Genomic DNA, 22,399 nt, shown 5'->3' with positions numbered 1-22,399 from the left:
GTGCGGGATACCTCGAAAGCATCGTATGTTGAGATAAGGCGCTTTTGCACAACAAACTTGGGGTGGTGGGAAGCCGTTAAATTATGCGGATTTCATAAAGCCCACTAAATTCAGCTGATCAGCCCACTAACGCGGTCCACTATTGCTCTCAGCAGAACGCCCCACTTTGGAGAGCTCCCCGCAGATGGCTTCAATATGTTCTCGATTCCTCCACCCACAGCATCATTACGTCATGTATTTTCCCCAGCACGGCCGTTTCTCTGTCGTCTTGTCGACCATGTTCTAGGGATAAATTTCTTTCTCGACAATTTGTGTAGAGGGGAACGTTGGACGAAAGACTAAAAGATTATTATCAACAATGTAGCGTAGAAGTCATCAACGATATATCCGCCCATCACTGGACCGTGGACGCAGCTAGCAGCTCATCCCTCCCTTCACGGCCAATTAACAGCGACGGCCACCACACATGCCGCACAAGTACTATAGACAAGCAGCAGCAACTGCCATCTCGATGCTGTCCCATATTTTCCATTACCATATCCTCTTTCCAGGCGCCTGGTTCCCCGTCAAGCCCCATTTCTGGCCAAGTATTCGCTACCTGATTTGCTTGCTTGCAACTGTCTTGTTCCTCGGTCGCGGAGCTCACCAGCCCCCGTTGCGCCTTGACACGCAGCTAAGCTTTTCTCTTGCCCTGCTTTCCCTTGCTGTTTTCTACTGTATGCTGTATGCTGTATTTTGCCTAGGTACGAGTGCCTGGCAAATCCCGAGTCTAGCCTTGCTTGCCATTCCCCAGCCTGCTCCCTCAACTTATTCCTTCCTCGCCACCCCTCTTGCCTCACACCACTTTTCTTTTCTTCCCTCCCTCACTCACACCACTCACGAACCAGCTCTTCCACAACGTCTCACACCCAAATCAAAACCTCAAAATGTCCAAGTCGCGCATGCCCTTGATCCTCGGCCTCGGTGCCGCCGGTGGTGTCGGCTACTACCTCTACAACTCTGGCGGCAACGCCAAGGCCGCCGAGAACAAGTTTGAGAGTACGTCTCTCTGATTTCTTCCCAAACCTCGTCGCGGCGTTCGCGCGCGTTAGAATAGCGACTGCTGCTGCATTGAACCTTTCACTAACAGTAGTCTTCTTCAGGCGACCTTCACAAGGCCCGCGCCAATATCAGGTCGGCCATTCCCGGCACGGGCTCGTCACCCGACGCCGAGAGAAAGCTTGAGACTGCCGCCTCCGAGGCTGGTGCCAAACTCGACAAGGCTGGTGCAAAGATCGACAAGGCTGTAGGGTCACGCCAAACCAACAAGACAAGACTTTAATCGCTAACATTCAATTTACAGTGGCAGAAGGCTGACCAGCAGGTCGGCCAGGCCAAGGATCACGCCGAGGCCTACGTCAAGGACGCCAGAGCAGAGGCCCTCAAGGCCGTCGACAAGTTCGACAAGACAGTCGAAAACGGCGCCTCCAAGGCCAAGAGCGGAATATCTAGCTGGTTCGGTGGCAAATAATGTATCAATCACGAGCTTGCAATGCTTTTCTTTTCGGCTTTCTTCCGTCAAGCAATCAATGCGTTTACAGCCTGTTCTATAGGAAAAAAACAAATTCAAATCATCCCGAAATATCCATGACACTTTCACGCGTGCACCGTGGACCATTCCAGGACCAACTTTGTTGTGAACCATGTCTTGATCGTAGCCATCCTTGGCTTTTTTACACATGTGACCCAAATATTGCTCCCGATGACCTCAATGTTTGCTGATGAGGAAGAAAAGAAAAAGATCCCCAAATTGACCGGCTAATGTACAGACCATGCCCTCCATCACGACCGACCGCGATTCTATTGATCCAGCTCCTCGGCCACCAGCTTCAAGATCTCCTCGACACTTTTATGCGCATTGGCCGGTTTCTTGGCTACAGCCGGCCACGTTTCGCCATATCGAGGCTCATTAGCCACGCACTTGGCAACCACCTCGGCGCGCTTCTCCTCGGTCCCGTGTTGGCACAGGAAGCGGTAGTACCACGCCCAGGTATCGCCCCGCGCGGCGTCGAGCGCCAGGGCGCGCTCGAACCAGCTCTGCGCCTTGTCTAGCTTGCGCTCGGCCCAAAATAGACGCGCGACACCGACGAACAGCGCCGGGTCGTTGTCAACCTTTTTAATTGCCTCGAGACTGCGCGGCTTGCGCTGCGTGCGCGCCTCGAGGTGCCAAATCTGCTCGACGTAGAGCAGCCCGCTCCGGGGCACTTCCTGCAGCGCGCGCGCCATGAGCGACTTGGCCTGCGCGAGGTGGCCGCCGCGGCGCTCTAGCCGCACCGACTCGCACCACAGCTCCGGCGACTTGGGCACCGCCAGGCGCGCGCGGTCCAGCACGGAACGCGCCTTGACGATGAGGCCTGCGTCCTCCTCCAGGCGCGCGTACAGCAGCCACAGCGGCACGGAGCGCGGCACCGCCTTGACGCCTGTGGCGTAGGCTTCCCGCGCGAGGCCGACCTTGCCCATGTCCTGGTATATTTGGCCCTTGAGCATCCACAACTTGGCCGCCGCGGGGAACAGCTGCAGTGCCTGCAGGGTGAGATCAAGCGCCGTGTCAGCGTCGCCCTGCACGCGCTCAAAGACGACACTCTTGGTCCACACGCGGTCCGTGGGAGCCTGCTCCCGCGCCACGGCGAGCAGCTTGCGCGCCTGCTCGGTGTTGCCGCTCTCCGACTCGAGCTTGACGGCTGAGAGCCAAATATCCTCATTGTTGGGGTTCTGGTTGAAGGCACGCTTTAGCACCAGGCGCGCGCCGTCCACCTCGCCGCTCTGCCATTTTTCCTTGGCTAGCATCATCCACAGGTCCTCGCTCTTGGGACACGCCTCGACCGCCTTCTCCAGCACCTGCCACAGCGAGTCGCGCGTGCCGTGGTTGCGCTCCAGGTCCGCCGCGGCGTTCCACAGCGTCTTGCTGTTGACAAACACGCGCAGCGCGTATGCGTAGATGGCGCGCGCCGTCTCGTACTTGCCACGGTTGATGCTGCCGCGCGCATCCTCCATCCACGTGTCCTTGCGGTCGTCGTCCTCGTCCAGGCCCCAGCCAAGCGTCTCGCGTATGATATTCTCGCAGGTCACCGTCGCGCCGTCCTCTTCGCATGTCTCAGCCTCTGCGATCCACTCCTCACGCTTTGGCATCGCTTGCTCCTTCACTAGCACCTGCACACCTCTCTTGATTACATTGACCTTGGTTGCCTGCCCGAGCTGCTCCTGCAGGCGAGCAGCTGCAATCCAAATCTCGTGCGATGTCGGGCACGCTTTGCGCGCTTTGTTGAGCACCTTTTGCGCATTTTCGGGCGTTTCGAGGCGCGCCAGCGCTAGCCACAAGTCCACCGACAGCGGGATCAGCTCCGTCGCCTTGGCGAGCATGAGTTTGGCATCGTCGGGGTTCTCCTCCAGGTTAACGGCCTCTTTCCACAGCGCCTCCGATTCGGGGATGTGGTCGAGCGCCTGTCGAATGACACGCTTTTTGTTATTGGGAATATGCTCGAGCCGCATCGCTTCCACCCACAGGCGAACCGAACGATTGTTGGCCTCGATGGCGCGTCGCGCGATAATCTTGGCATTATTACTATCGTGGTTGAGGCGAATATTCTCCAGCCACGCGTCCTCGCTCTTGGGGCACCGCTCGCAGCCCTGGTCGATTGTCTTTCGCGCAGCGCCAATCTTGCCGGCCAGCTCCTCCAGGCGGGCGGCCGCTATCCAGCCCAGCGCATTGTTGGGGTTAGTCTTGACTACCGACTGCAGCAGCTCGCGCACACGGTTGATGTCGCCGACCTGGCTAGCGGACTCGGGCATGGCCATCTTGTTGAGACTCGTAATGTAGCCTTGAGGATCGATACTCGTAGAGCTGCCGTTGGCAGCATCGCCGTTGCCAGATCGCGAAGCCTGTTCCAGCCTCGACTTGAGCACCTTGTCACGCGCAGCACCAATGTCCGCAAAGTTGGTCATTGTGCCGTCAGAGGTCTCCCTACCCCCAGCGCCTGAAGATGCGCCACCATCATCCGTAACCATGGTGCCCATCTCGGTGGAGTCGCGCGCCGCGGCCAGAACACTGTCGGGCACGGCGTAGAAGCGCTGCCGCAAGGCCTGTTTGCTACGTCTGTTCTTGCCCGTCAGATCGCCGACTTCGGGCAGGCTCGCCCACTCGTCGTCGGATACAGTCGCCAGCGCACGCTTCAGGTCGGTAAATTGTTGCTGAATCTTGGGGTTATTACGCTCGTACTCGTCGCGCTCGGCCTGCTCTCGTTCTTCGCGCTGGCGCTTACGCCGGTCCATGCGCTCGTCGACCCATTCCCAAATCTTGTCGGCCTCTTCATCATCTTTATCGTAGAGACCACCTGCAAAGAGGCCTACCTCGTTGTCCGGGTCCTGGTATCGCTCGTCGTCGCCTCCGCCACCCCCGTCTTCCTCCTCCTTGTCCTTCTTCCCACGGTCTGGTGCCAAACCTAATTGCTGGGCACGCTTGGCCAGCGCCTCTTTGATTTGGTCATCGCTGGGGCCATCGCGCGCGGGGCCGAGATCAGATCGGGTTGTGAAGCCAGTAGCACCACGGCCGAGACCTGCCACGTAGTTTTCCGGCGCCGGCTGGCTCAGAAAGTCGCGTCGAGTCGTCATCGTATCCTATATTCAAAGTATCTCCAGACGAGCCTACCGATGCGCGTTGGATACGATGGCGCTGTGTGCGCGGTGGTATATAACAGAGGCAGTAAACAAATGCGTAGTTGCTCAAAAGTTGGCTGCCAGTGGCTTTAAGCTGTTCGCTGCCTAGTAGGCATAGGTGTGGAGATTGACTGCACCCGGTGTCAATCTTTTCCTGACACTCCATGCGATACCCGCAAAACTCGTACATGGTGACTACTCAAATTCGTACCCGCAGAATTCCTTATCGATAGCTCCCACCACCAAAAAAGTTTCCCGCCAGACTGACCCCCACTACCTACATTTCGAGATCTCTTTTTCATTTTACCTTCTTTTCTGTCTGTCAACTGCACTTCAGTCTAGCGAACAGAACCTCCAGAGACAGGGGCAGGTTGTCGAATCCGCCGAACTCAACCCAGCATGGCCAAAGTAAAGACGCCCAAGCGAGGCGCTTCGAAATCTCCCTACGAACGACCGGGCCAGTCAAACAGCGGCAGCAACAGCAAATCCGCCAAGAACAATGTCTTCAAGTTCAACACCAACTTTGGTCAACATATTCTAAAGAATCCTGGAGTAGCCGATGCAATTGTCGAAAAGGCCTACCTCAAACCTACCGATACCGTTCGTTCCCCCAACACTAGAAACGTCGTCACTTTGCTTTGCGCTGACCTTCAGAAACCTCAAGGTCCTCGAGGTTGGCCCGGGTACAGGGAATCTAAGTGTGCGCATCCTCGAGCGCGCCAAAAAATTAATATGCGTCGAGGTCGACCCTCGTATGGCAGCCGAGGTAACGAAGCGCGTGCAGGGCACGCCGGAGCAGCGCAAGCTTGAAGTGCTGCTCGGCGATGTCATCAAGACGGAGCTGCCAGCATTTGACGTGTGTATTTCCAACACGCCATACCAGATCTCGTCACCGCTCGTCTTCAAGTTGCTGGCCATGCCCAATCCGCCGCGCACGTCGGTGCTCATGTTCCAGCGCGAGTTTGCCCTACGTCTAACGGCCCGGCCTGGAGACACGCTCTACTGTCGTTTGTCGGTTAATGCACAGTTTTGGGCGCGTATCACGCACGTCATGAAGGTGGGCAAGAACAACTTCCGCCCCCCGCCCCAGGTCGAGTCATCAGTGGTGCGCATCGAGCCCAAGGTCGGCAAGGACCGCCCCAACGTCAGCTGGGACGAGTGGGACGGCCTGCTGCGCGTCTGCTTTGTGCGCAAGAACAAGACGCTACGCGCCAGCTGGCTCGGCACCAAGGAAGTTCTGGCCATGGTGGAGCGCAACTACCGCACCTGGTGCGCCATGAACGGTGTGGCTGTCGACGACAGCCTCGTCGAGGATGGGGCTGATGACGAGGATGACGAAATGGCCGTGGATGGTGCCGAGGACGCGGGTGGCATGGATTTAGATGCGGAGGATGAGGATGATGATACCCCAGCGTTCTTCAAAGAAGCGGCCGCGAATGCACCCCCGGCCAAGACCAAGAGCAAGCGCAAGAAGACCAAGGTCGCAGAGCTGGTCCGGGAAAAAATTCGCAAGGTCCTCGAGGACGTGACGGAGCTGGCTGACAAGCGCTCAGGCAAGTGCGACGAGAATGATTTTCTACGGCTACTGTTTGCCTTTAACGAGGAGGGCATTCATTTCTCATAAACTTGCTTCACGAACATCATGTAAGGGCTTTATATTTCTCATAGATGCTATTAACGGGTTGAGCGGAACGGCGTTACGGGAGCACAAAAAAGTATTGTTTATACGATTATCACGAAATGAAATCAGCATTGCAAAAGCTTCGTCTGTAAATAACGATTTTTAATGCATTTGTGTCGGTATTGGCAAGGATGGCCCTTTTAACTCAAACTCTCGCAGTACGTCGTTGCTTCGCAGGTTGGTTTCTTGTTCATTTCGGGCAGCGACTGACAGAATGATGGAGATGATTATGAACAACTTCCGACATGCATTTGTCATAATGGTCTCCCATCGACTTGGCGTCATCGTGGAAACATTCATGTATGGCGGGCAGCTCGTCGAGGATTGAACACCGTACACTCTGGCGAAAATGGACGGAAGCTGATTTGCACAACTCTTGCAATCGACAAATGAACAATAGTTGGACAGCGACAAGTTTTGTACAGACCATTTGCATGTCGTAGAATGGGCTGCATGAAGACACCAAAAAATGGATACGCGAACCCATCCGGAGATCGATACGACAAACAGCCTCTCCTTTGTCTTTTCTGCAGAGTATGATGAACAAAGGCCAAGCATCGCCTGCTTAGGGAGACAGTTCGAGCAGGCCAGACTCTGTGAATATGTAATCTGATTTATATATCTCAGTAGAGTGTGGGCATCTTGAAATATTCACTCTCTCTAGGAAGCGTTTTACTCACTTTGCAACTTCCGTGGCGGGGAATAAAAGCGACGTGAGATGCCATCATCCTGAAACACGGGGAAAAGAGACTGAATAGCGTTGAATACAATGTGGATCTAGTTGTCTGGGGAAAATTATGTCTATTAGTTTATAGGCAGTCCAAGGTCGGGCACAGAAATTGGCTGAAAAAGTGGTTAAATACACATTTATATTAAGAACTCTAGTGTAGAAGAGCTCCTTGAAGAGAAATAGATCAAGTCGCATTACCATGGTACAGCATAATACACTCATACAACAGCTGCAGTCAAGTAGCCGTCACTGCTGATAGTATCAAGGTAATTTGACAAATTACAGAAGCAGCACGGCGCCAAGGACGAACAGGCTGACGGGGCGGACAATGCCGGCAGCACCAACAGTCACGGGGACAGTGGGAACAGCCGTGGCACCGGTGCCGGTGGCCTTGGGCGCGCAGGCCGAGGGGGAGTAGTCGGCCTTTCCACCGCCAATAGCCTCGTAGCCGAGGCAGTTGTTGTAGGAAGAAACACAGAAGGACTGGTTGGCACCAGGCTGAGCCTTGCAGTCGCCCAGAGCAGCAACGCACTTCTTGGCACACTCATCCTGACCCTGACCCTGACCAGCGGGAGGAGTCTGGCCCTGACCGGAAGGAGGAGTCTGGCCCTGATCGGAAGGAGGAGTCTGACCCTGATCGGAAGGAGGAGTCTGACCCTGACCGGAAGGAGGAGTCTGGCCCTGACCGGAAGGAGGGGTCTGACCTTGGCCTTGACCGGGGGTGCCGGTGGGAGCGGGAGTGTTACCCTCCTTGGAGCAAGCGGCGGGGTAGTAGTCGGCCTTGCCACCACCGATGGCCTGGAAGCCGAGACAGCTGTTGTAGTTGGAGACGCAGGTAGACTGGTTGGCATCGGCTTGGACTTGCAGTCAAAGAGAGCATCGGAGCACTTCTTGGCGCACTCATCCTGGGCGTGGCCGGTACCGTAGGGGCCGGAGGGTTGGTACCCTCCTTGGAGCAGGCGGAGGGATAGTAGTCAGCCTTGCCGCCACCGATGGCCTGGAAGCCGAGACAGCTGTTGTACTCGGACACGCAAGAAGACTGGTTGGCATCAGGCTTGGCCTTGCACTCGAACAGAGCATCGGAGCACTTCTTGGCGCACTCATCCTGGTTATGGCCGGTGCCGGTAGGAGCGGGAGGGTTGTCGCCCTTGGAGCAGGCAGAGGGATAGTAATCAGCCTTGCCGCCGCCAATGGCCTGGAAACCTAGGCAGCTGTTGTACTCGGACACGCAAGAAGACTGGTTGGCATCAGGCTTGGCCTTGCACTCGAACAGAGCATTGGAGCACTTCTTGGCACACTCATCCTGAGCGTGTCCGGTGGGGACGGGCTTGTGAACGGTGCAAGGGCAGTCGGTGATGGTCAGCGTGGTCGCCGAGGTGACTGTGTACGTCTTGGAGTTGAAGGTGAGGGTGGTCGAGGCAGGGCAGTAGGTGGTGAGAGCCGTGACAACTTCCGTGGTGTACACGATATTGGGCGAGGCCGTCACGGTGGCGTTGGACGGAAGGGCATAGGCCGACAGGCCGGCCACGGAGGCAGCCAGAATGAGCGACTGCATATTTGGTTCTGAAAAGGCAAAGAATACTTTTTAGAAAGGTAAAGGTAACGACCGTGGACAATGAAGTAAGCTGAGTATAGGCTTAAGAGATGCGACGGGGGGATATCGACAGGTCTTTTATACAACATATCGTATAAAAGCTCCTTTTTTCCTGCTGCGGAGGGGTTTCTCCGCTTATTGGAACGTAAATCAACTTCCCGTATCCGACGTCATGATTGGGTCTTTAGTTTAAGAAGAGGACCATGGATAGCCATCTCGTATTCTGATGAACTTGCGTTGGGCTACCCAACCAAACCTTAAACCCCGGCCGTGCGAATTTCTCGTGATCCCCCCACGAGGACTGCCATTGACCTCTCACAACTTAGTAGAGAATCGGGGCTTTGTGAAATGCGCGTGCTGGTGAGTTATGGTCGGTTGTTTGCCTCAGCTCGTTAAAGCCAGAAACGCATTCCGTAACTCAGGCGCACCTTGGAATGTGACAGCGTTTAATAGCAACCGTCCCAGTATTACTCTACGCCCTACATAGTCGTCAATTGCCCACCAATCCTTTTCCGTGCCGAGCGTCCCGATGGGTATGCACATGGTATGCTAGTAATAAGCTTTGATACTATAGCTTGGGCTTAGCACCTCAAGCGGGTCATCGGGCTCCAATACGAGGTTCCGGCTCACGCTAATGGCTAAATAGATCGCAAATGGAGCGGATGGCCAAACATCCCGGGCCAATCAAGATACCTTTGTGGACAGCCCGCTCAGCGTTGTTTCCGAGCTAAAGGCAGAATGACGTCCGTATTGCCGAAGCGTTCCTGGCTCAAAGAGGAGACTTCTTCCGCGCATGCAATCTCTCAGGGGTAAATTTGTAAGGGGCGTTTAAGTTTTGGTAAGCACTTCCGACGCTGCGACGGACCATAAGGCTACACGAGCAAGGGGAGGTTGCAAGTCCATTCGCTGCTCGTGTGGAGCATGGAGCAAAGTCCTAGAGTCACGAGGAAAACGAACAGGCATCAGCAACAGACCTGACAGAAGTGTGGCTGTGTGTTGATTGATGCTGAAGAGATTTCTAAACTAGGTGGCGCCTCGGGAGGCGATGAAGCCACAGCTGCCAGGTGGGCGCGTACTCAACTCTGACTCTCTTCGCTTTAGTCGCCCACAACATATTTATCATCACCTTTATCACGACATCTTTTCAAAACGTCTTGGTTGCTTGTTATTCCACGAGTCTCGTATTTTGCAAGAGAAAATGTCTTGGTTGCTTGTTAATCTACGAGTCTCGTATTTTGGAAGGTCGGACTTGGTTAGCTGTATTGCACGGCCATTCCCCTTTGGCATTCGTTAAATGAATTGTTAAAGCGCACTACTATGTATGTGTAGGACTTCTCTGATTATCGGCGAAAGACACAAAAATTGTGCGGCCGGAACGTGGGGGAATCTTGCTCTCGGCCTAACAATAACCATGGCAGTCATGAACTCTATTTTCCATACCACTCAAGCGCGAGCAAGTAACAGCGCGATTTTCATATAGCGCAAACGTAGAAAAGTCCACAAAAATCTTGAGAAGCTCATCTTGTATTCTATACTTTCAATACAGCGTTAGCAAATATGGTCAGCGGTTAGGATTGAGGTCGGTAATTGGGCTCAGGGTTAGTGGTATATTAGGTATTTTGGTGCTTGCTGATCATCCTGCCAAGAAATCCGACAAATAAAAGGACCAAACTGCAATATATTATTCAGCTCCAGCTCACCACAGATGGGTCCCTCGAGCGTGTTGCTACATAGTCAAGTACCAAACCTGTTGTATCCACCAAGACTCGGGTATATGTATGCATTCAGAGGGCTAAGTATCACCCGAGTATCAACGGCTATTCAACACTCATATCGCCACGTGGCCACTGATTCAAGGATGAACTGTGATATCCAAGATGCAAGTGTTAGGCCGCCAAGAAGAGGTAATCTCGCGCAAGAGCGAACATTTTCAAGCGGTGTAGGAACTCGACCAGCATTATCTATTTGGCAAGGAAGAACATGATTCATGTACGGTGTAGGTATTACCTGGAATTTCCGCATCATTATTTGCCTTGTCAAATTCTTAAAAAAAAAACCGCTGCGCAGAAATACCAACTTTTGCGTTATGAAGGCACAGTGCCGCCCGAACTACGGACTGGGGGAGTACCACACAGCTGGCAAGTCCTGGCCACAAGCAGTTTTCGTGGAGCGTGCTTTGGGAGAAGTATGCCTCCTGTATTTAGCTGATGCAATACAAATAAGCGAGTCTTCGTGTTGTACCCATACAAAAGATGCCATGTGTCTCCGACTGCCGCGGGGAAATGGCCACGTGCAACAGCAAACAGCTATCTGTACAGGTTTAATCGGCATCATATGAAAATACAGCTAACCGAGAAATTCTGAACGAAGCTGTATTTGCAGTATTCCTCTCATTACAGAGATGTCACGAGCGAAGCTGACGGTTCACAGGAGTGCTTGCTGTCGCTTCCAGAATATCACCAAGTATGAATATATATAATCAGTAAACCCAGCTCTACCCCCGTTCCTCGCATTATGAGACAGCTGATCTTTCCTATTGCTCGATATCCACATCTTAATATAAGGGAAAGATGTTGTTCTACTACTCCATCGCCGTCCTTACCACGAGCCTCGGCGCCGCTTCAGCCCTAACAAGGCACGCTGTCTGCAGCGAAAGCCCAAAGCTCATCTGCTACGGCGAAAACGACAACACCGTTGCCGAAGCCGGCGGCTCGCAGGGCCTTGACCCCGAGCACGTGCAGTACGTCGCCGCCTACCTACGCTGGCTCAGCGAGGCCAACGAGGGCGCCGCCAAGTTCTGGACCATGGCCCGGGCCGACGACTGCACCGAGTGGACGCTCCCTGTGCCAAACGGCGGGACGGTTCTGGCACTAGCCAAGCACACCAGCCCCTGGCTCACGTCGTCGGTGCTGTACGAGGACATGGCGACGGCGATTGACGGCGGCAAGGATGCGGGCGCGGGCGGCGACAAGACGCTGCTGAGATGCGGCAAGCAGGGCGGTCAGGTGGGCGTGGCGGCCAACTTGAAGAATTTAATGTATAATACGGAAGAGTACAAGAAGAGCGGTGCAAAGCCAGAGGGCGTCTTGCTTAAGCTTGTCAAGGCTCCTCCGTCAAAGCGATGGGCTAAGAGCCGAGGGGCTCTCTCTGATGGTAGTTATCAGGTTTGTGAAATGATTTAATAGTTGACGGAATAAATTTGTAGCGGACAGGAATCGGAGAGTCTTTAATTGAGCATAAAAAATTAACCTGAGACGAGTTCTGTGATGAGGTTGTGATGAAGGTCGTTCTCAGTGACAAGCGTATTAGCTCGTAAAGTGATTGCTACGGGACCTTGTTTAGCTCTATTAGGTATTTCGTGCAGAACTCGTCTAGTTGTTGGAGAAATGCGACTTTCTTCTTGTTGTGTCTACAAAATAATGGTGTCTCTTTGTACTCCCCTCGATTTTTACAGAAACGGCGTCTAGAGGTGCGCGCTCTCATGACTTATAGCGGTAGCTATCTGTTGCTACGAATACTAACAACCTCTTCTGGTTCTCCGGTGCTAAAAACTCAATGTTCGGACGATTGTGAGCCTGTTTTGGCGGGATCGTAGCCCAGTGGTGTTAATGATGCGAATGAGGATGTTGATCATAGTCGATGTGAGGGAGGCCGATCATAATCAAGGCATAAGAAGACGTTGCTTTGCGCTGGAACACTGCATGAAAGCTCATATCCGAGACTCTGGCATCCTATTACGCCTGGTTCAGGTTCAGATTTTGCAAAGTTGCCTACCGGGTAGCTGCCAAGCATAGACATGACGCGAACGAGCAGGACAGGGTTGTGACACGGGACCCTTTGCAGTCGAGCAGCCACGACATCCTGCGGGTTCAAACGGCCCATGCGCGTTGTCGTGTGTCGTGTCCGTTTTTTCTAGGCCGTGACGCGGGCGAGAAGCCCGAATAGTGAAAAGGGCGGACGGGCCCAAAAATCTCGGAATCAAGATGCCAGCTCCCGCGGGACCCATGTTGCCATGTATGGGCCAGCATGGCTATAATAATGTGGAGTCGCTAGTTATTGTTTGAGCGGAAGTTTTCTCCCGTATTTCTACGAATATTCTTTGGGCTTCTTTTCCCTCGGCGGGAAGAGTTGTCAAGTCTATTAATATCATGATACTCAGTACCAAGTATCCGTAATAATACGATGCCCGACGCTCTGGAATGGGGCGGTGATTTGAGGCGGTGCAACAATTGGCTGGGGCACCTCTGCAAATTACTGGCAGCGTTGTATTGTGAATGCTTGTTCAGATCCTTTGTATCGATACCTATCAGTGAGTAAAGACTCGTATCGACTGGCTATTTAGGGTCTCAACAAAATTGAATGCAGTGAGTGTTCCAGAGAGGCATCACGAGACCTTTGTTTTCAATGCAGGGAAGGGGAAGGGGGGCTTGCTGCTGGGTTGTTTGCCAGCTAATTTCTGGTTACGACCGTGGTTCGTTTGATTATGGACCGTTCGAGGCAGCGAATAAACAATACTGTGAGTGATGAACAATAGTACTCCGTGACAGGGTTCGAAATAAGTAGAAACAGAAACGACTACAAACAGGCCATTCTCCGGGTTGTTGAGTAGCACAGGCCAAACAGCCAGAAGCAACGTGAGCGCCGAAGACCGCTAGAAGCAAATGTGGGCACACATCACCACTCACCGGATAAAGGAAATACAAGAAGGAAAGTCAAGGCAAATGCTTGTTTAGAACAAAGGCTTTATTTTAATTACTGGTAACTACGGATACTAGATTTTAGTACAGATTACTCGACGCGACGCGACGCGACGCGACGCGACGCAACACGGCAAGCTGGCGACTAGAAGAGAATGTTGCTGCTTTATTGTTTTTTTCCCCTTTTTTCCTTTTTATTTTTTTCTAATTTTTTTTTACACGTCAGCAGAAAGTGCAAAGAATGACAGGTTTTCCATGTCTCGTTTCTTGTGGTTCAGCCTGACAACCTGGCAGTGCGACAGTGTGGCGGAATACAGTAGTCATCTTGTCCTGTGTGGGTGTTGTGTGGCTGACGCTTGAGGAGGAGTGGACGTGGCGTTCTGGAACAAGTAAAACGTGCACGCTCATGACTGGCTTCTTTTCACACCATATTTTATGCGTGTAATATGTCTGAGTCGTTTTTTCTTCTTAATTCCCTTTTTTCTGCTTTTGATTCGCTCCCTTTTATCCAGGCTGAAGTCTACCTCCTTGCCGGGCATGCGGGGTGCTTGTTGAGTTATTGCCAGGCGGGCGTGATGTATCAGTATGTGATTATTGATAATGTGAGCGAGTGGTGAGTGAAGCTGAAAGGAGTACAAGTGTGGTATGAGAGCGAGACCTGGGCACATTTTGTCTGGATGGTACATGTGCCAGTCAGTTGATGTACTCCGTAATACCTAATGACTGTTGTTTTCTTTGCCCCCTGTCGTGATGCGAAGCTGGTCTGGGCCCTCGGCTAGCTCCCGACGAATGAATGCTGGCACTCTTTTCGTTGTGCACTTGTCCGGTGTACACACCGTCAAGCCAATAAATGATGAATAGTAGATAATTAACAGTAAAAAATCTATAATAATCTAAATACCTCTAGAGCTATATAAATTAAGTAAAAAGAGTTATAATTACTTACCTATTAAATAATAAAAAATAGCTAATTATAAAGATATATAATTAATGATTAATATATAACTATATAAAGTTTATATTAAATATAAAAATAACAAAAAGTATTGTAAATAGAAATATATTACAATAGAAATAAAAAAATAGTTTTACAATAAAAAGTTGTATTTCTTTAAAATAAAATCAGCACCTACATTGATCGAGTGCACACGATGGTAAATACTGTACGCGTTCCATTTTTATTTGTTCTTTAGAAAAACGCAATTAATTAGGCATACAGTCCTTCCGTAGCATTTTCTTGTCAAGAAAGAAAGAAGTCGCGGAACATGGGATTTTGAAGAGTCAGCCAGATTGTCTACTCAGACCCTGACTGCTGGCGCGCCATGTCCCTGGCTAGGCACTCGCTCTGTTGGATGGCTGATGACCAATAAATATCTTGCGGGGCCGAAACCCATGGTCGCAAAGGGAATATTTGTTTCCGGGATCCAGAGGGACAAGAAGTCAAGACTGAGCCAACAGACAGGGAAGAGCGGATAGTAGACGAGTGCGACTTCGCTGCTCTACAATGAAATATTTCCTAATGCTCCTGAAGACCCGGAACCTCACAATTGGAGAATCACATACGAGGACGCATATCTAGGACCACTAGCTTCATCTATTTCAATAAAATGGTTTCAATTCTTGGCTGGGTAGCCCTTGTAATTGCGTGGCATCGCGAAACTGGCTGCCTTTTCGAAGACTGCCTGATGCTGCCTGTAAAAAGAACAAGATAATCCATGATGTAGAGCGCATGATGAACTTATAATAGTAGAATATTATTTAATGGCTATCTAGAGCGAGGACATATTACCATGACTAAATGCTAACTCTCTTTACACACTACATGGTGTCTATTCTCTTGGCTATCGATGGCGCCTGACTTATGGCTTTGTAGTATATAGCCAAGGAAACTGAATACGCAACGAGAACTGAGCAAACGTAAACTAACACTACTCAAAACGAAAACCAAGATGAAATATCGATACGTATGGAATGCCCTCTTTTGGTGCCGTCTTGTTCTTCCTATAGCCGGTCTTCTTTACCTGAGGCACTCGACATACTTGCAGAATACAGCACAATCGAGCTACCTAATGCAACGTTCCATCATTCACCCTCTTACTAGCCATGTTCTTCTTGCCCTTATTTCGGACTGCATATTCTGAAGGGCTTTCATATGTTCCCAAAAGACGATCCCAAACAGTGACAAGCTGCCCGAAATTTTTATTCAAAGCTCGGTGATGCACTGAATGCCACTGAAAGCCGCTGTCATCTGTAATAGCCGATTAGTATGCACAAGTGCCTTTTGCCATGGTGACGGTTAGCTGGGCCGATATACGTACGATCCAGGACTGTCAAAATATTGCTATACACCAAGATGGTTGTCTGTGCAAGTCGTGACATTGGCAAGATAAAGCTGTACATGAAGACTGGTGCGCTTAATATGCATGCTTCCAGTGGGTGGAAGGCGTAAGCCGAAAATGGCGTGGGGATGATATACCTGCCCAAAAGTCAGCGCTATCCACAGCAGAGTCTGTGACTCTGGTTAGATTCAGAAAAGAAAATGGCCATACCGATGATGTTGTCTGTGGAACCAGCGAAACATCACAGGACGGTGCATCATGCGATGCAGCCAGTAGATCCCGCCGTCGGCCAACAGTACGGCCAGAGGAAACTGTGCCAACTCATACCAGAATGGTACAGATCCCGACCAGAAATCATAACATGTTCCGTAACCTTGTGCTTGCGCAGTGAATATTGATGCCGAGAAAAGGCTCAGTACGAAAAGGGTGATGAGGGACTCCCTCAGCTCCCCCCGAATCTGGTGGCGCCGGTACTTGGGATTCTTCTTTAGCGCATGATCGAAAAGAAACAGATAGCAAGCTGTGCAAGATGAAAGATATGCCAACGTGAGAAGGAGCCTAAATAATGCAAACTTTAGCGGAGCTTCATTGCAGCGCGTGTACCGACTGCTCTCACCAGAGGCTGATGAATAGACTCGGGATTTGCCGGTAGCCACTCTGTCGATCCCACAAAGAGTCATTGTATAGAATGGAACAAATTCGGGATTCGAAGTTGGAAGATTTCGGCTTCTCGGTACCCACGCGATTCCCTCTAGCATCGCCTGCGTACGATGCAACGTCAACAAGACAGCCGCACAATTGTGCTTGTAGCCATTGACGGCTTGCTGAAAAAGCATTATCTAGGACTATAGAGTCTAGCAAGTTGAGCAAGCTATCCATAGTGGCCCGTTTCGCATCTGGTCTTGTTTTAGGTGTATTTGACACCTGCAATCTTCCAAGAAACGTGGGTGATGGACGTATGTCGTTCGCATAACGCAATCGCAGCTGGATCCTTTTTGACTGAGAAAAACATTCAATAAATTTGCTAGAATTAATGTGGACAGCGAAGATATCGAGAGCTGCTGTAGTGCAGCGTACATTCAGCCGTCACGGCCTTCCCAATGTTCAGCCTGTCTCATTCAGCGAGCAACTATTGGTCTCCTGACGAATTCTAGACTCAGCCACCTACTAATCATCAGTCACAAATCTCGGACGGTGATCCTTTCATATCCAGTCAAGGGGTAGACAAAAAACATGGCGGGTATACACTGATTTTCGCCCACGATTAGCGGTGGCTGTAGGTAGACTACCGCCATGTTTTTTGTCCACCGAGTGCCAGTGCATTATGCACGCCCCAGAACATGTCTTAATTACGAAGGCATATTTCCAATCAACCCCAGTTAGCATTTGAAGTGCCAGACTCCAAACGAGACATAGTGAAGGACATTTTTGTACATATTAGTATCGGAGAAATCGCCAATAAATTGCTGCTATTCTGAACAACCGACCACTAATGCACATGTGAGAACAACAGCGTCAGAATGTACGTTCATGACAACTTCAGCCGATCGAGGCTTCTACTTCGAGAGCTTGGATGCTTCATCTTGCTCGTACTATGCCCAGTCTTTGTTCTTTTCTATTGGAATACATATAACTCCTTTGATGCGTCACTAGCGGCAGCAGTGCTGGCGCTGGTGACTGAGCGGCCCTTACAGTTCTTTCTCTCGCGATGCCCAGGTCCAACAACCAGCTCTACTTACGCCTATGCTGGCTGGCTACTTCTTCAAGCAGCACTCTATGTTTACTTACCGGGCCCCGTTGCTTTTACCCCGAGGACACCGGCTGGGAGGCGCATGCCTCACACTCTCAATGGTTTTTACGCATGGATCTGTACCATGGTGCTGATGGCTACTGTTGTATACGTGGGAAGTATCGATCCTGCCTTTATTGCGCTAAATTGGGCTGCGCTCCTGGTAACGGCTAGTGCCTGGTCTTTTCTCGTCATTGCTGTTTTTCAGGTCAAGGCTCGGCTTTGGCCTGATGATGTCGGGGACACTTTACTGACAGGTGAGATCTACATGACTGCCTTCCATGCAGCTGAAATGTGTCTCACCTGGAGTATTTAGGTTATCCCTTCTATGATTTGTTCAATGGCGGCGAGTTGCATCCACGATGGCCTGCGTTTTTCGACTGGAAACACTTCAATGCGAGCAGGTCGGGTGGCCTCGTGCTCTGGACACTAATGCAAGTCATCATGTTTTTTACAACCTTGCGACTCAGACTAACACCTTTTTTAACTTGCTGCTTTGAAGCGATGCCTCATTTGCCGCGCGTCAATATCAAACCTACGGGATGATAACAAATTCTATGATGCTCACTGTCATTTATCGCATGGTTATTGTCGGCGAATACTTCTACTTCGAGCACTGGTACGAGTCCCCATCTACCTAGCCAGTGTGTATGCAATTCTGAACAAAGTTGCGACAGGTTCTTTGAGACACTTGATTCTACGACTGAGCGCTTCAGCTTTTACAGTATATATGGATTTGCTGCCATTATGCCGCATATTTGGACACTGCAGTCTCAGTACCTTGCTACTCATGCAGTAGTATTATCACCATTGCAGCTAGCGACTTCTGGTACTCTATTTGCAGCTGGCTGGTCCCTCAATCACTTAGCAAACCGGCAAAAAGTCCGCGTCCGAAAGTCCATGGGCAACTGCACTATCTGGGGACGCAGGCCGAAACTCCTTGAAGCGACGTATACAACCGCCGATGGCAAAACGCATCGCACCAAGTTATTGTGCTCACGTAAAAAATGAAGATCATCTGCATGGATGCCCCAATGAAGTTGAAAAAGCTGACAAGACTCCAAGGGTGGTGGGGGTTCGTGAGACATGCCAACTACCTTGGCTCTTTGATGTACACGGTGGCGGCGTGCTTGGCGTGCGGGACGGATGACATTTTCCCCTACACGGAAGCCTTCATTCTGGTCTTTATGCTGTCTCACCGGTGCTTTCGCGATGAAGAACGGTGTAGACAAAAGTATGGCGAGACATGGGACGAGTATTGCCGCGCTGTCCGCTGGAGAATGATCCCAGGCATATTCTAGCCCTTATCATGTGGTAGCTAGCTATTTGCAGATCCGAAAGTCAACGACCATAGCAAGACCACTGTTTAGTCCTTTGCACTACGTTTTCCGATCTTCTACAGCTCCGCAACCTGTCTAAACTCGGCGACAGAATTTCCAAGTGACAGCCCGTAGCTCTGAGCGACGCTTTATGATTGCACCTAACCTTCCTCACTTGCGTTTGACTACCAGGATAGCTGGCACTGAGGCCCGCAGTTTTGACCTATATGCAAGTCTAAGCCCTTTCTTTCTGTCCAAGCTTACGCAGTTTGGCAGTCATCCGAGACATGCAACCTGTCACGTCATTTGCCAATGTCTGATAGACAGCCAAACAGCCTACAAGAATATAGCATACCCAGTATCCGTAGACGAAAAGACTACTCATTCAGGCTTGCCCCTAGGTGCTGTGTGAGATTCTTAGAGTGTAGTATGTATAAAAATCACTTCTGTATGCGGTAGATTCACGGCGGTACACGGCGATTCACGGCGATTCAAACATGGGAAGAGTCCAGACACTTTGCTGTCCTTGGTATAGCTTCTACGACAATGGCATATTTCTTGTTATATACCTTTTTACTTCCCGTACTCGTTACCATTGCACTTGCCGTCTTGAACGCGAGGTCCCGGTACAAAACAATACGGCCTTTACCAGGCATGATTGAGCCAAGACAGCTACCGTACATCTTTCCGTATATCGGTCATAGCCTGTCCTTCTTCAGCACAAGACCTCAGAAGTTCTGGCAGTGGGTTGAGGCCTGTCAACCAGGCATGCAGGATTATGTATTACTGGTCCTTGGCTCGCGAATACAAGTGATTTCCACGCCACCGGCTGTGAAAGCCCTGTTTGACATGCGACATCTCGGGAATCATGTCTTTTCTACCTGGGTAGTTCAGGCTATGTTTGGCCTTCCTTCGCTCGATGTGTCAATTTTCCGATCTGATTTCAAAGGCTTTGGACACGCATTTCGGCACTACCTCCTCAAAACCGAGGCCACCTCTGAGCTTGTAACTGTTTATTTGCAACGGCTACGAGAGCAGCTATTGCGCCATGACGATCAACGCGACATCCAACTCGGCAGCTGGGTTCATCATGACAACTTCAACGCCTCCGTGGATACTATATTTGGGGTCAGGCTACTCCAGATATATCCAGAACTGGAACAAGACTTGTTTATATTCAAGAAGAACACAATGAGCCTTCTTGCTGGCCTGCCCCGATTACTATTTCCGGCGGGATACAGAATTCGCAACAAGATAGTTTTAAAATTTCAAGAGTTTCACCAGCTAACTCTCGGTTCAAGGATTTCAGATATCCCCGACCCCGATGCTATCGGCTGGCAACCATCCGTAGGGAGCAGGATGTGGCGGGCGCTGCATATGTGGTATGCGAAAAGCAAGATGACCTCGCTAGGAGCGGCGTGTCTGGATGTGGGTATCTTGATCGCCGCTACCTCCAATTCAATACCTGTCTGTATATGGATGTTGATGCACATTTTGGACACGAACTCCAACAAAGGCCTCCTGCAAAATATTCTGAACGAACTAGCTCCAATACGCTTGGATGATGGCCGAATCAATGCGCGAAGCCTGGCAGAGCTACCCATTCTTCAAAGCGTCTATCTCGAAGTGCTACGTCTATATACTGATGGGTTGCTTATCCGACACATCGACAAGAGTTCTAAAATCGCAGTTGATTCAAAGACAAGTCTTGTTCTTTCTCCTGGAATTGTGGCTGCCTCGACTTGGCTCAGCCACCATTCTCCGCATAGCTTTGCAAACCCACCAGCAGATGTCTTCTTTGCTGAACGTTTCGTAACGGTGGATGCGCAGTCCGGAAAACGACTATTCAAGTCTGGAGACTTGGCGGGCAGATTGTTTCCTTATAGTGGCGGGGAATCCATGTGCCCTGGGAGGAACTTTGCGAAGCAAGAGATCTTAGGGACAGTGGCCATGATTCTGACAGCCTTTGATCTTCAGTTTATTGAATATCTTGATAGTAAAGGGAATGCCTCAAACACGTTCCCATCCAGAGTTGCCTATCACCTCAGTGCTGGAGTTATGGTACCCGATGGCGATATGAGAGTAAAGGTTACGCGGCGGGGAGCATAAAAGTACTATTTGAAGTTAACAACAGTGTCTAGTTAGTAATATAAGCCAGTTAATTCACTTCAATGGCGCTGTGTTGGTGAAAGGATGAGTAAATTGACGTCATACGTATCGTCCAAGGCAAACCGCGTGAAAAGCTGTCCCAGACAGAGTACTATGCCAGAGTCAACCCAGATCAACAAGATAGAATCGATGCACTGTGCCCAATGCTATCAAGATGTTAGCTTTGGATGATAGGTTAGGTGTTTGTATAAAAGAAAGGCGTGGAAGAGTTTTCTCCAGCAACATTCCCGACAGGGTGAATAGCTTAGATACGACCTCCTAATCCTTTAAAGTAAATGTTATCGGATCGTTATACAGTCTAGTGAAAGTAAGGCCCTTAAGGAAATAGACCCCATCCAGATTATGTCCAGCTAATCCAAGACACATCACGAAGAGGCGCAGTGCAGTGGCGTCCATCCATTACGTATTAGCAGAGTGGACGTCACCATCGAGCGCTGTGTATCGCAAGTACTTTGCAGCAGGGGGCCACAGCCTGAATTCAACCAGCAGAGCCTGATTTGAACGACGGCAGCCTAATAGAAAAGATGGCTTGTCTAGCTTACATTGATTAAAGAAAATCGTCTTGGAGGAATGAACGAGCTTTACCGGCCAAGGGAGTGACAAAAAAGCTAGCCTATTCTTGCAAGGCGCCCGCATAATACTCAACGAAAGGCGTAGAGGATAAATAAATAATAGAAAATGAATAAGAATTTATAAAAAAAAATAGGAGAGATAATTTAGGCACTAAAATTTAATCTCGTCCTTATTTTTATTAGATGAACATTTTCTAGGATTTATTAAGAATTATTTAAATATAGGTAGCTAAACTTTAGTACTCTCGTTATAGGCTATTTTTTTTTTCGCCCGCGTGCCCGGCTTTCCCGTTTATTTAATTGTCCCATCCCCTCCCATGTTTTGATGTCACTGGTGCATAAAGACTTGATAGCCCCCACCTAAATATGTATGTAGGTGGTCTAATAAGAGGAAACTATACCCACGTTGTAAAAGACGAGAAAACAATTACCAATGTTTGCTCTGCGAAGAGCGCATAACATGCTGACAAGGTTCCATCTCCCCTGGTCATCTGAAGCTAAGCCTTATGGAATTTACATACGGATTAGTGCGAATGTAGTGCGATCTACTTTTTAGTACATTGCGGTGTAACTTGATCAAAAACCTCCACAAGAGGGGTGCCAAAAAGATCTGGGGGGATGGATGGGACAGATCCGTTTTCTCTTTGGTCTCCGCTTGCAATACTAGTTACTGGTACACATATCAGGCTCCGTGGCGGGCCTGTCGACGTTGGGGGCCCTTGTTGATCAACTGGATGAAAGATATTCTTCCTAATAAATATTGGTTTTCTCCCCATGGGGGACACTGGCGCCCTGGTCCATCCCCCACTTATCTGGG

At 50.4% G+C, this 22,399-nt stretch overlaps 7 protein-coding genes across 7 annotated transcripts; 5 read left to right on the top strand and 2 right to left on the bottom strand.

Annotated features, from left to right (window-relative positions):
• Nucleotides 1–926: 926 nt before the first annotated feature.
• BBA_03415 (calcofluor white hypersensitive protein) lies at nucleotides 927–1,510 on the top strand (the record flags this gene model as incomplete). The annotated part of the gene is made up of 3 exons (XM_008598512.1): nucleotides 927–1,038; nucleotides 1,143–1,285; nucleotides 1,343–1,510. 3 exons carry the CDS (start codon nucleotides 927–929, stop codon nucleotides 1,508–1,510), a joined length of 423 nt encoding a protein of 140 aa, XP_008596734.1.
• Nucleotides 1,511–1,839: 329 nt separating this feature from the next.
• Nucleotides 1,840–4,647, bottom strand: BBA_03414 (PRP1 splicing factor; the record flags this gene model as incomplete). The annotated part of the gene is made up of 1 exon (XM_008598511.1): nucleotides 1,840–4,647. One exon carries the CDS (start codon nucleotides 4,645–4,647, stop codon nucleotides 1,840–1,842), a length of 2,808 nt encoding a protein of 935 aa, XP_008596733.1.
• Nucleotides 4,648–5,091: 444 nt separating this feature from the next.
• Nucleotides 5,092–6,316, top strand: BBA_03413 (dimethyladenosine transferase; the record flags this gene model as incomplete). Its single annotated transcript, XM_008598510.1, has 2 exons — nucleotides 5,092–5,292; nucleotides 5,357–6,316. The coding sequence occupies 2 exons, from the start codon at nucleotides 5,092–5,094 to the stop codon at nucleotides 6,314–6,316; spliced, it is 1,161 nt and encodes a 386-aa protein (XP_008596732.1).
• Nucleotides 6,317–7,382: 1,066 nt separating this feature from the next.
• Nucleotides 7,383–8,658, bottom strand: BBA_03412 (putative cell wall glycoprotein; the record flags this gene model as incomplete). Its single annotated transcript, XM_008598509.1, has 2 exons — nucleotides 7,383–7,957; nucleotides 8,004–8,658. The coding sequence occupies 2 exons, from the start codon at nucleotides 8,656–8,658 to the stop codon at nucleotides 7,383–7,385; spliced, it is 1,230 nt and encodes a 409-aa protein (XP_008596731.1).
• Nucleotides 8,659–11,267: 2,609 nt separating this feature from the next.
• Nucleotides 11,268–11,879, top strand: BBA_03411 (uncharacterized protein; the record flags this gene model as incomplete). The annotated part of the gene is made up of 1 exon (XM_008598508.1): nucleotides 11,268–11,879. The coding sequence occupies one exon, from the start codon at nucleotides 11,268–11,270 to the stop codon at nucleotides 11,877–11,879; it is 612 nt and encodes a 203-aa protein (XP_008596730.1).
• Nucleotides 11,880–17,253: 5,374 nt separating this feature from the next.
• BBA_03410 (7-dehydrocholesterol reductase) lies at nucleotides 17,254–17,838 on the top strand (the record flags this gene model as incomplete). The annotated part of the gene is made up of 1 exon (XM_008598507.1): nucleotides 17,254–17,838. One exon carries the CDS (start codon nucleotides 17,254–17,256, stop codon nucleotides 17,836–17,838), a length of 585 nt encoding a protein of 194 aa, XP_008596729.1.
• Nucleotides 17,839–19,387: 1,549 nt separating this feature from the next.
• Nucleotides 19,388–20,950, top strand: BBA_03409 (Cytochrome P450 CYP639A3; the record flags this gene model as incomplete). Its single annotated transcript, XM_008598506.1, has 1 exon — nucleotides 19,388–20,950. One exon carries the CDS (start codon nucleotides 19,388–19,390, stop codon nucleotides 20,948–20,950), a length of 1,563 nt encoding a protein of 520 aa, XP_008596728.1.
• Between the last annotated feature and the right edge of the window lie 1,449 nt (nucleotides 20,951–22,399).

This window comes from Beauveria bassiana (assembly GCF_000280675.1).
Source record: "Beauveria bassiana ARSEF 2860 unplaced genomic scaffold BBA_S00007, whole genome shotgun sequence".
NCBI classification, from domain to species: domain Eukaryota; kingdom Fungi; phylum Ascomycota; class Sordariomycetes; order Hypocreales; family Cordycipitaceae; genus Beauveria; species Beauveria bassiana.
Note: the sequence above shows the minus strand (reverse complement) of the source record. Positions and strands in the feature narration are given on the sequence as shown.